The sequence below is a fragment of the Caretta caretta genome, chromosome 19 (genome assembly GCF_965140235.1).
Source record: "Caretta caretta isolate rCarCar2 chromosome 19, rCarCar1.hap1, whole genome shotgun sequence".
Classification (NCBI taxonomy): Eukaryota; Metazoa; Chordata; order Testudines; family Cheloniidae; genus Caretta; species Caretta caretta.
In genome coordinates this window covers 16,012,077-16,025,557 of record NC_134224.1, presented here as the reverse complement: position 1 = coordinate 16,025,557, position 13,481 = coordinate 16,012,077, and the positions used below count along the sequence as shown (strand labels likewise).

Genomic DNA, 13,481 nt, shown 5'->3' with positions numbered 1-13,481 from the left:
GCAAACAGCTGGGTTCCCCAAAGATCTGTACCGGGACTTGTGTTGTTCAACATATTGATTAATTATATGGAAAATGGAGTGAACTGCGAAGTGGTAAAATTCAGATACAAAATTGTTCAAGATAGTTAAGTCCAAAGCTGACTGTGAAGATTTACAGAGGGATCTCACAAAACTGGGTGATTCTGCCATTTTGTTGCACATGAAATTCTACATTGATAAGTGTAAAGTAACGCACACTGGAAAAAATAATAATCCCAGCTGCATACAGTAACTCCTCACTTAAAGTCATCCCAGTTAATGTTGTTTTGTTGCTGATCAATTAGGGAACATGCTCGTTTAAAGTTGTGCAATGCTCCCTTATAACGTTGTTTGGCAGCCGCCTGCTTTGTCCACTGCTTTCAGGAAGAGCAGTCCCTTGCAGCTAGCTGGTGGGGGCTTGGAACCAGGGTGGACTGGCAGCCCCCCTAGCAGCTCCCCACTCCCCTAAGTTCCCTGTGCAGCAGCCACCCAGCAGACTATCATTGCGGGCAGTTTAGCTGTCCCTCCTCCCACTGCCATGCACTGCTCGTGCCCTCTGTCTTGGAGCTGCTCCCTGAGCCTCCTGCTTGCTGTGGGAGAGGGAAGGGGGGGGGGGGAAGAGAGGTGCTAATGTCAGGGTGTCCCCCTCCTCCCTGCACCCCGCTTACCCAGTCTTCCATAGAGCAGGGGACACACACGACAGGGCTCAGGATGGAGGGAGCTTCCTGGCAGCTGCAGTCTCAGCTTGCTGATCTACTTAACAAGGCAATAAAAAGAACAGGAGTACTTATGGCACCTTAGAGACGAACAAATTTATTTGAGCATAAACTTTTGTGGGCTACAGCCCACTTCATCGGATACATAGAATGAAACATATAGTACGAACACACACGCCATGAAAAGGTGGAGTAAGAGGCTAATTAATTAAGATGAGCTATTATCAGCAGGAGAAAAAAAAAACTTTTGTAGTGATAATCAAGATGGCCCATTTAGACAATTGACAAGAAGGTGTGAGGATACCTAACATGGGGAAATAGATTCAATATGTGTAATGACCCAGCCACTCCCAGTCTTTATTCAAACCCAAGTTAATGGTATCTAGTTTGCATATTAATTCAAGCTCAGCAGTTTCTCCTTGGAGTCTGTTTTTGAAGCTTTTCTGTTGCAAAATTGCCACCTTTAAATCTGTTACTGAGAGGTTGAAGTGTTCTCCTACCAGTTTTTGAACGTTATGATTCCTGTCGTCAGATGTGTCCATTTATTCTTTTGCATAGAGACTGTCCGGTTTGGCCAATGTACATGGCAGAGGGGCATTGCTGGCACATGATGGCATATATCACATTGGTAGATGTGAAGGTGAACGAGTCCCTGATGGCATGGCTAATGTGATTAGGTCTTATGATGGTGTCACTTGAATAAATATATGGACAGAGTTGGCATCAGGCTTTGTTGCAAGGATAGGTTCCTCGGTTAGCGTTCTTGTTGTGTGGTGTGTGGTTGCTGGGGAGTATTTGCTTCAGGTTGGGGGGCTGTCTGTAAGCAAGGACTGGTCTGTCTCCCAAGATCTGTGAGAGTGAGGGATCATTTTTCAGGATAGGTTTGATGATGTGCTGGAGAGGTTTTAGTTGGGGGCTGAAGGTGATGGCTAGTGGCATTCTGTTATTTTCTTTGTTGGGCCTGTCCTGTAGTAGGTGACTTCTGTGTACTCTTCTGGCTCTGTCAATCTGTTTCTTCATTTCAGCAGGTGGGTATTGTAGTTGTAAGAATGCTTGAGAGAGATCTTGTAGGTGTTTGTCTCTGTCTGAGGGGTTGGAGCAAATGCAGTTGTATCTTAGAGCTTGGCTGTAGACAATGGATTGTGGCGCGTGTCCTGGATGGAAGCTGGAGGCATGTAGGTAAGTATAGCAGTCAGTAGGTTTCCGGTATAGGGTGGTGTTTGTGTGACCATCGCTTATTAGCACAGTAGTGTCCAGAAAATGGACCGCTTTTGCGGATTGGCCTAGGCTGAGGTTGATGGTGGGATGGAAACTGTTGAAATTATGGTGGAATTCCTCAAGGGCTTCTTTTCCATGGGTCCAGATGATGAAGATGTCATCAATGTAGCGCAAGTAGAGTAGGGGCTTTAGGGGACAAGAGCTGAGGAAGTGTTGTTCTAAGTCAGCCATAAAAATGTTGGCATACTGTGGGGCCATGCGGGTACCCATAGCAGTGCTGCTGATTTGAAGGTATACATTGTCCCCAAATGTGAAATAGTTATGGGTGAGGACAAAGTCAAAGTTCAGCCACCAGGTCTGCCGTGACATTATCGGAGATACTGTTCCTGACGGCTTGTAGTCCATCTTTGTGTGGAATGTTGGTGTAGAGGGCTTCTACATCTATAGTGGCCAGGATGGTGTTTTCTGGAAGATCATGGATGGATTGTAGTTTCTTCAGGAAGACAAAAGATGTCTGGAAGATAGCTGGGAGTGCTGGTAGCACAGGGCCTGAGGAGAGGGTCCACATAGCCAGACAATCCTGCTGTTAGGGTGCCAATGCCTGAGATCATAGAATCATAGAATATCAGAGTTGGAAGGGACCTCAGGAGATCATCTGGTCCAACCCCCTGCTCAAAGCAGGCACAATTCCCAATTTTTTCCCCCCAAAGAGATTGAACTCACAACCCTGGGTTTAGCAGGCCAATGCTCAAACCACTGAGCTATCCCTCCCCCTAAATGATGGGGCGTCCAGGATTTCCAGGTTTATGGATCTTGGGTAGCAGATAGAATACGCCTCGTCGGGGTTCTAGGCATGTGCAAACTAGATATCATTAACTTGGGTTTGAATAGAGACTGGGAGTGGCTGGGTCATTACACATATTGAATCTATTTCCCCATGTTAAGTATCCTCACACCTTCTTGTGAACTGTCTAAATGGGCCATCTGGATTATCACTAAAAAAGTTTTTTTCTCCTGCTAATAGCTGCTCATCTTAATTAGCCTTTTATTCAACCTTTTCATGTTCTCTGTATGTATATATACACATCCATCCATCCACCCACCCACCCACACCCCTTCTTACTATATGTTCCATTCTATGTATCTGATGAAGGGGCTGTAGCCCATGAAAGCTTATGCTCAAATAAATTTGTTAGTCTCTAAGGTGCCACAAGTCCTCCTTTTCTTTTTGCTGATACAGACTAACATGGCTGCTACTCTGAAACTTAACAAGGAAGTGTACTTGAGAGTGGGGTCAGCATACTTAAAGGGGAAATGCACATCTCTCTCTCTCTGAGACACACACACACACACGGTGTGGGTCTCTCTCTGCCATGCTGTCTCCCCTCCCTTCATTCATGCTGCCTTGTAGAGTGTGAGGCTATATTAACAACAACAAGTTAACCCTTGAGGGCTCAGCCAATTGCTAGATCATTATTTAGCAGTAAGGCATTCCCTGGAAAATATCCCACCCTCTGACTTCACCACCTCAACCAAGCTTCACAATCATCGCTGTGTACAGTATTAAATTGTTTAAAACATAACCTGTGTGTATATAATATAGTCTTTTGTCTGGTGAAAATTTTTCCCTGGAACCTAACCCTCCTGATTTACATTAATTCTTATGGGGAATTTGGATTCGCTTATTCGCATTTTTCAGGAACGTAACCACAACTTTAAGTGAGGAGTTACTGTGTATGTGTGTGTATATATATAAAAATAAAATGATGGGTTCTAAATTAGCTGTTACCACTCAACACAGATCTTTGAGTCACCATGGATACTTCTCCAAAAACTTCAGCTCAATACACAGTAATAGTCAAAAAGGCTAACAGAATGTTAGGAACTATTAGGAAAGGGACAGAAAAGACGACAGATATCATAATGCCATTATATAAATGAATGGTGCACCCACACCTTGAATATTGTTTCCAGTTCTGGTCACCCCATCTCAAAAAGAATATAATGGAACTCTAAACGGTTCAAAGAAGGGTAACAAAAATGATCAAGAGCATGGAATGACTTCCATACAAGGAGAGACTAAAAAGATTAGGGCTGTTCAGTTTAGAAAAAAAGACGATTAAGGGGGGTTATGATAGAGGTCTATAAAATCCTGGTGAGGAAAAAGTAAATAGAGAAAATTGTTATTTACCCTTTCCTACAATATAAGAAACTAGCGGTCAATCGATGAAATTAAACAGGCAACAGGTTAAATGCAAACAAGAGGAAGTACTTCTTCACCCAACACACTATTAACGTGTGGAACTCATTGCCAGGAGATGATGTGACGGCCAAAAGTATAATTGGGTTCAAAAAAAGAACTAGATAAGTTCATGGAGGATAGGCCCCTCAGAGGCTATTAGCCACAATGGTCAGGAATGAAATCCCAAAATCTGGGTGTCCCTAAACCTCTGACTGCCAGAAGCTGGTAGGGGAAGACACAGTGAATCACCCTAACTGCCCTGTTCTGTATACTCCTCCTGAAGCACTGGTACGGGTCACAGTCACGCACAGAATACCAGGCAAGATGGACCCCTGGGCTGACCCAGTATGGCAGTTATCTTATCTCATTACAAGCATCAAAAAGGGTCCTCAAATCTCTGTGAAAGTAGTTTGTGACAAAGTTTTAAGAACTTAAAAAAAAAATTTAAGAAAGTATATAGGAGTGCAACAGATATGGCAATTTCCTACAATATATTTGGGAGATCTTACTGAATTAAGTTTAGGTAGCTTTGGAGTCAATTATACCATAAACACCAAATTCAAGTCTTATTGTGGGATTGTATGCAACTTCTCTAGCAGGGAGATGTGACCAGAGTAAACCCAAGGAAGTGGTATGAGCTTCAAAGCACTACAGTATTTTAAACAAGTGCCAGACAAGGAGACAGTTTTGGACCAAACAAAGTTGAGCGTGAATGCAAATTCCCACCTCTAGACCCAAACTTTTGAAGCTATGCCCTGTAGAGAAACCCACTGTCTGCTGATTACCTATTCCTGGAATCTGAAGATCAAAGTCCTGAGCTGCAAAGTCCTGAGCTGGATTCTTGGGTGTGATTGTTCTGAACTGAAGTTCTTATGAACTTGTGACCACAGAAAACCCCCTTTATGGGGTGAGAAGGGCTGATCACCTGCCAGAACCCTTTTGGGATTGGGGTGTTTTCTGGTAAGCTTATTAGCATGCAAGTAGGTCCTTTTATTTTTTAAGGAGTTTTTTTAATGGTTTTGCAAAAACAACAAACCTCATTAAACCTTATTGGTTTTATTTAATGCTCAGGCAATCTGACTTGCTGAGGAGCTTGCAGTATAGGTAGGGAACTGTGCAGCCTGGAAAAACCCCAGTCAGGAAAAAATCGACATGTCTCTGCCCAGGAGAGATGGCTAAAGAGCCTGCAGTCTAGAGTGGGTGCCCATGATGGACCACAAGGGGGTGCCCTGAACTGTGACAAGGCGGGGTAGAACTATCAAGCCATTCCAGACATGAAGGACCCATGGCTGGCTTCCACTCCCATGCTACTGTGTATAAACAGATGAGGTGAAGAGCTCCATTTGACACTGAAAGCCTAGAGATAAACTAGAATTAGAGTTACTTCACTAGATGGTAGCTCAGTTCTATCATTCGTTTTTCTGGAGAAGAGAATGAAAGAACGGACAAGTGGACTACATGGAAACCGATGAGACTGCAAGACTACAGTATACTATCATAGAATATCAGAGTTGGAAGGGACCTCAGGAGGTCGTCTAGTCCAATCCCCTGCTCAAAGCAGGGCCAATCCCCAATTTTTGCCCCAGATCCCTAAACGGCCCCCTCAAGGATTTAACTACAACCCTGGGTTTAGCAGGCCAATGCTCAAACCACTGAGCTATCCCTCCCCCCACTATGGTAACAAGCACCTCAAATATCCAAGCTAAATTTATTAAAAATGAATAAGTCTAAAGACAGCTAGAAAAAACTTGCATAAATTGTCTATTTCACTACACAAACTGTTCAAAACCAAAGTCTATCCCATTCTCAAACCAATGAGCTGCCTGCTTGTAAACTGGTCCATTTTTCTGTGGTCTAACATCAACAAGGCTACAACCTGTACCTTTTTTCTTTTCTTTGAAGAATTCTCAGTGTGGCTGGACTTTTTATCACCTTCATATTCTGCTGTCTCCTCCTCCTCCGGTATCAGACTATACTTGGTTCCCCCAGGCTGCATGAAACACTCTTTGGCAAAATGACCTGCAAAATGTTTGAAACAGAAAAGAGCAAAATAAATCCCCCTTTTTGGGCTATTTCTTTTGAGGAGCCTAATGAAGATTCTACTTGGAGCCTATTTCTATAGTGGCACCTTAGAGACTAACCAATTTATTTGAGCATAAGCTTTCGTGAGCTACAGCTCACTTCATCAGATGCATTCAGTGGAAAATACAGTGAGGAGATTTATATACACACAGAACATGAAAAAATGGGGGGGGGGGAGAAAACCCTTTATAGTGATAATCAAGGTGGGCCATTTCCAGCAGTTAACAAGAATGTCTGAGGAACGGGGGGGGGGGTGGGGGGGATGGATAAACAAGGGGAAATAGTTTTACTTTGTGTAATGACTCAACCACTCCCAGTCTCTATTCAAGTCATTCAAGCCTAAGTTAATTGTATCCAATCTGCAAATTAATTCCAATTCAGCAGTCTCTCGTTGGAGTCTGTTTTTGAAGTCTTTTTGTTGAAGAATTGCCACTTTTAGGTCAGAAATCGAATGACCAGAGAGATTGAAGTGTTCTCCGACTGGTTTATGAATGCTATAATTCTTGACATCTGATTTGTGTCCATTTATTCTTTTACGTAGAGACTGTCTGTATGTATATAAAGTCTGCTGCAGTTTCCACGGTATACATCTGATGAAGTGAGCTGTAGCTCACGAAAGCTCATGCTCAAATAAATTGGTTAGTCTCTAAGGTGCCACAAGTACTCCTTTTCTTTTTGTCCAGAAACTCTGAAACCTATTTCTATAGTGATTACTTCCGTCTGTTAATGTTAAAATAAAATCTCCTTAGAAGCGATAGAATGCCTGCGTAATACCAAGTGAGCATTGGGCTACTCCCCTCTATCTGCTGTGAGAGTTAATGTAAGACACTTCCTTCCACTGTGCTTTTGTTCCTCCCCCCAGTCTTTGTTTAGACAAAGCTCTCCAGGGCAGGGACAGTTTCTAGCTCTAGTACAATGGGGTGCTGATCTCAGTTGGGGTCTCTAGGTGCTATTATAATACAAATAATAATTAAGGCTACAATTTAGTCATGGGTATTTTTAGTAAAAGTCACAGACAGGTCACGAGCAATAAACAAAAATTCATGGCCTGTGACCTTTCCATGACTTTTACTAAAAATACCTGTGATTAAATCTTGTGGGGGGAGACGCACTGGCGAGGCGTGAGGGGCCTGCTGCTGCTCTGGCCAGCCTCCCGGGGCCGTGGCTACTCCAGCTGGCGTGGCTGTACATAGGGCTGCTCCAGCAGCAGCTGGTGTGACTGTTCTGGTGGCAGCCAGAGCGGCTGGCCCCAGAGCCAGCTATTTGGGTGGCACTGGGGTCAGCCACACTGGCCCCTGCAGAAGTCATGGAGGTTGCAGGACTCACGGAATCCATGACTTCCGCGACCTCCATGACAGACACGGAGCCTTAATAATAAATGAACTTGCTCTTCACAGTTGGAGCCCTTTGAAACTGACCAACACGAAAGATAATGAAAGGAACCACTACATACATTTGTTTTTGTTTTGCTCATCAATTTGAATTTATGTTAGTGTGTCCACGCTGCATTCTCTACAAAGGGACAGATGGAAGATGCTGTCACCATACTATTAAAAATCCATCACTATTTCAAACTCCATTCAGTGGTCGTTGTCTCTCATTTGAAGTTGCCACCTTATTGTATAACTCTAAACATCCCAGCAGGAGCCAGGAACAAGAGAACTTCAGCCCCATGAAAAAGCAGATTTTCAGACAGATGACTCAGTGTACAGGACACTAAAATAGGACTAAAGTCCTGCATTCTGTTCCTGGCTCTGCCACTGGTTTGCTGTATGACCTTGTTTCACCTCTCCATCTCTGTTTCCTCATTTGTAAAATGGGGATAACAGTGCTTCACAGAGATGGATGAGCACTGAGATAACTGGGCCAAAAGAGAGAAATACTGAATACGTTTCAGAATTATTTTTAAAATATGGTTTGGTTAATTTACAGTTAATTGTAGCCCGTTTTGCGTGTGTTTATGTTTTATATATATATATATATATATATATATATATATATATATATATATAAATAAATAACATATGTGACAAAGTTCCTCCTCTACCTTGGTGGGTCCTGCGCTTATTGGCAGATTTTGCTCGCCTCAGAGATTCACAGTAGCCCTCAGTTTGGCCACTTTCGTGGCTCAAATCTGCCATTCACTCAGATAACCTCATCGGTGGCAGTATGGGGAAAAAAAAAAAAGAGTAAGAACAATCCCCACAGTTTCTACTGATCCACCATGTGGGTCAGGGAACAGATCAGAGACCTTCCCCTCTGGTGGAACCTCCTGTATTGGGTCAGGAGTTGGGAGGTTTTGGGGGAACCCAGGCCCACCCCCTACCCCAGGTTCCAGCCCAGGGCCCTGTGGACTGCAGCTGTCTAGAGTGCCTCCTGGAACAGCTGCACAACTGCTACAATTCCCTGGACTTCTTCCCCATGGCCTCCTCCCAACACCTTCTTTGTCCACACCACAGGACCTTCCTCCTGATGTCTGTTAATGCTTGTACTCCTCAGTCCTCCAGCAGCACATCCTCTCACTCCCAGCTCCTTACACGCACCTCACTAACTGGAATGAGAGCCTTTTTAAACCAGGTGTCCTGATTAGCCTTAATTAATTCTAGCAGCTTCCCAATTGGCTACAGGTGTCCTAATTAGCCTGCCTGCCTTAATTAGTTCTAGAACCTTCCTAAGTATTCTGGAATAGTCCCGGTTATTTTACCTAGGGAAATGGGACCTGCTTAACCTGGAACTAATTTATCTATCTTCGACCACATATTATATATTTAGAAAAATAAAATTCAGTACTTTAAAATACTTGGAAACTGGGACCAGAGGTCAGTCCTGATTTGCCTTGTAAGACTAAAGATGGTGGTTTCTCATTTGTTTTTATTGTATTTCAGACATTTAAATCACTGCTTTTTTTATTAGATGCAGCAGTGACAATCTCCTTTCCTTTAATGTTCAACTGGTTTAATCTGCACTGATTAACCAACCCAGGGTACTGAATAGAACACAGGTCACTTAAGAGGGATTAATCAGACAAACCCAGTGTCCTGGTGTCTGAAGAAAGAACTATGGGAGAGACTTATCTGAGCAGGGGCTTCAACAGTAGAAGGGACATATGGCAGAGGGAATAAGCCCATGTCAGGGAAGCTCTTCACAAGAATGGGAATGTCTTTCCAGCCAAGCATCTTAAGACATCCCCAAGGCTTATAAGGATTCAATTTTTTAAAATCGGTGTCAATTTTACTGTACACACACAAACCAATGAAAAAAATATTTCCATTGATAATAATAAAACAAAGATAGGAAAACTAAGAAAAATGCTGCATGAGAACTCAGTTTGATTTAAGGATATTTTGTATCCTTGATTTAGTTGGGGATTGGTCCTGCTTTGAGCAGGGGGTTGGACTAGATGACCTCCTGAGGTCCCTTCCAACCCTGATATTTTTGATTCTATATTTTGACAGGCGATGTTGACAATTTGTGTTCAAAGGTTAATGAAGCTGTCCCTTTTTGAATCTCAAAGTCTACTGCCATTAAAAAGAAAAGGAGTACTTGTGGCACCTTAGAGACTAACCAATTTATTTGAGCATAAGCTTTCGTGAGCTACAGCTCACTTCATCGGATGCTCACGAAAGCTTATGCTCAAATAAATTGGTTAGTCTCTAAGGTGCCACAAGTACTCCTTTTCTTTTTGCGAATACAGACTAACACGGCTGTTACTCTGAATACTACCATTAAATAACTAACTGTCTGATGCCCCCATAATTTGTCACAACTGAAAATTAAAATGGACAAAAATAAAAATACTTAAAAAACAAAGATATTATCAGTCGAATTAAAAAAAAAAATCATCAAATTCTGGCAAGCCATACAGAAACAACTGCTTAGTTTTGGAAATTAGCCTCATTTTGGATCTACCCTGTACACACCAATGGCTGAACTCTAAAAATAGTTCCTGCCAACACATCTTGCCTAGTCAATTTGGACCAGACAAAGCCATTTTAAAAATAATGCTTTAAAACCATTATCATAGTTAGGAATCTACTTTAGAAAATGGTTTTCAGCCTCATTTTCAAGATGGTTGTGTGCAGTCCATACTGGACAGGTAACTATATTTAGCATCAGCAGAAACTGCTTTTAAATGTGCACTTATTAAGCTTTTTTAACACAGTTTAAAAGTCCACCATAACTATTAGCCAATAACCATGTAATATATAAGAACAAATAGGGCATGGTACAAATTGGTACATGATTTAACTGGGAATTGGTCCTGCTTCGAGCAGGGGGTTGGACTAGATGACCTTCTGGGGTCCCTTCCAACCCTTATATTCTATGATTCTATGAAATTCCGCAGGCAAAATGCTTAATTAGGACTAAGGTTGCTCATATGACCCATCAACAAAATCACTATGCGTTAAGGAAACCCCCAATTAAGCCAAAAAGAAAAGGAGTACTTGTGGCACCTTAGAGACTAACCAATTAATTTGAGCATAAGCTTTCGTGAGCTACAGCTCACTTCATCGGATGCATACTGTGGAAGCTTATGCTCAAATAAATTGGTTAGTCTCTAAGGTGCCACTAGTACTCCTTTTCTTTTTGCAAATACAGACTAACACGGCTGTTACTCTGAAACCAGTTAAGCCAAGATTCACTTCCAAACAACCCTCATATCTAGGCTTCTCAGAATTCAATATTTTTTTTATATAATTTTGACAGCTAAAAATAGGAAAAATGCATAAAAATAAAGATTATCAATTTTCACAGTTCTGAAACCTCATAATTTTGCAGATTTATTTAATAGTAGATGTTGAGATTCAAAAAGGCAAAGCTTTATTAACTGTTGAACACAAACTGTGAACTTCATGTCAAAATATGCAAAGTACCTCAGACTCAGACTTTAAGGACAGAAGGAACCATCATAATCATCTAGTCTGACCTCCTGCACATTGCAGGCCACAGAACCTTACCCACCCACTCCTGTAATAGACACCTAACCTCTGGCTGAGTTACTGAAATCCTCAAATCATGGTTTAAAGACTTCAATTTACAGAGAATTCACCATTTACACTAGTTTAAACATGCAAGTGACCCTTCCACTTTCCTCTGCAGTATGGGGTAAAACCTACAGAGTCTCTGCCAATCTGACCCGAGGGAAAATTCCTTCACGGCCCCAGATATGTTGGTCAGTTAGACCCTGAGCATGTGAGCAAGACACACCAAGCAGACACCTGAAAAGAATTCTTTGTAGTAACTTGGAGCCCTCCCCATCTAGTGTCCTGTCTTCAGCTGTTGGGGATTTTTGTTACTGGCAGTCACCAACAGGCAATGTGCCATCGTGGGCAGTCCCATCCTACCACCCCCTCCATAAACTTATCAAACTCAGTCTTGAAGCCAGTTAGGTTTTTTGTCCCCACTTTCCCTTGGAAGGCTTAAACTCATTTTCATGCATTTCATTTTAATTTCTTTGACTATCTATAAGTTTCATTATCATAGATGGAAATCTTTTGTGCTGGTCTGTGTGTGGTGAAATCAACGTTTACCAATCAAAAAAATCTAATCCTTCCAAACTTACTTATCTCACACACATTAAAACTGAGCGTTTGGATAGCGATTCTAACAGAACTGCTCACAAACATGCATTCAGTTCCTAGTAGCTGATGGAACTAAGTAGTTCCATTGGCTTTTCTTGAAATAGCAAGCAGTTAGGATGAATTAAGGAAATAATAGTTTCTGTTGAAGTGTAAAATTAGAACAGTATCCTTGCTGTGAAATGCAATGTGTGTGAGAGAGAAAAGTATGGAAACTGTAGCGACTGGTTCTTTAGCTAGATGAAGTTCAAAAGAGCATGGCTATGAGAATCAAATCTTTAAGAATGAGCATTTCTAAATGTTTCCCCTGCAATCGTCAGAAATGACAGAAATTTCAGTTGTCCTCTGAAGAGTTAAGTGTGTTAAGTTTGGAGACCTAAATTCAATCTTTACAGCGAGAAATGGGTATCATGCTTTAACTGAATATATCAACACAGCCATAATTGCAGAGTCACTACTGATACCTCCGTAATGAGCGTCAAGACAAAAAACTAGAACAATAGAACAAGAATGGAAACAGCACAAACGTACCTTTGCAACCACATTTTTTGCAGACAGTGTTCAAGACAGCTTCCAGGGTAATCTTCTGACTAGTGTAGTCTCTGAATGAACGTTTCTTCCGCTCATCCTGACTGTGGAAAGAAAAGAACTATTTTTCTCTTCCAATCTGCATCACCTCTAACCCCATGCATTTGCCTGGAAGCTCAAACAAAAGTTTTCAAACATGGCTGCCTGAAGTTAAGCTTTTAAATCCATAGCTAGGCACCTAAATAAAAGCGACTACTCTGCAGAATGCAGTTGACTACTTAGTGGAGGAAGCCACAGACAGCATATTACGCTTGCTCCCTATTTGTTTCTTGGTATAAGAGGACTCATTTCAGAGTCAGTTTCACAGAATACAGGCAAACACTCATAGCTTTATACTTTATAGTATAGCCTTATACTTTGGCTAACTCGCAGCTGCCCTACTTCACACTAATATATACATACACATATATATAATGTACACAAACATATGCCTGGGATAAAATAATTATTTTTGACGGAGTAATAAAATGTCATCACAAGAAAGTGCAGACAAGGAGATTTTGTGCCTGGGATGGTAAGTGTTTGTAGGGCTGTAAGCTCACAGGAAATAAATACACCCTCAGCACAGGAAGAAAGATTGCCATGGACAGGTCATTATGTACAGCACGTTTTGTTAGCATGCTGAAATTTGGTATTCAAATGTAGTCCTTTGCCAACAGTGCTGCAGAGGGAACATCTTAGATTGTTCTTTAGAGACCCCTCCATTTGCTTCAGAGCGGCATTGATGGGCTCAGGAGGGAGCTGCCGCCTCCTTCCTGGCAGGAGGACCAGGTCAGTCACTGTAATAGGAGGGCAGGGAACAAAGGAAGCAATAGTCGCCAGGCTGATTTGTTACACCCAACAGAGCAGATTTACCTACTCAAGGGCAACATTGTTTGGATCAAGGTCCTTTCCTGTTCCTTGGTTGACGACCTTCATGGAAAGAGACAGCTTCAACTTGTCATCTTTCATCTGTAAGAGACGGACACGGAGGGAAAAAAAGCAAGTCATAACAGAATCCGGTTATAGGAAAACCCACAAAGACTGAGTGAAACTGCC

The 13,481-nt window shown here is 42.1% G+C and overlaps 1 protein-coding gene across 3 annotated transcripts in view; it reads right to left on the bottom strand.

Moving 5' to 3' along the window:
- Positions 1-13,481, bottom strand: part of ZCCHC17 (zinc finger CCHC-type containing 17) — a 32,453-nt gene that overhangs the window by 11,207 nt on the left and 7,765 nt on the right. For 2 of the 3 annotated variants that reach the window (XM_048826177.2, XM_048826178.2), the window contains exons 5-7: positions 13,303-13,394; positions 12,387-12,487; positions 6,077-6,213 (exon numbers count right to left, since the gene is read on the bottom strand). In XM_048826177.2, the coding sequence (XP_048682134.1) occupies positions 6,077-6,213; positions 12,387-12,487; positions 13,303-13,394 (330 nt within the window). The remainder of the gene's footprint in view (positions 1-6,076; positions 6,214-12,386; positions 12,488-13,302; positions 13,395-13,481) is intronic. The other variant, XM_048826179.2, reaches the window with a different exon arrangement.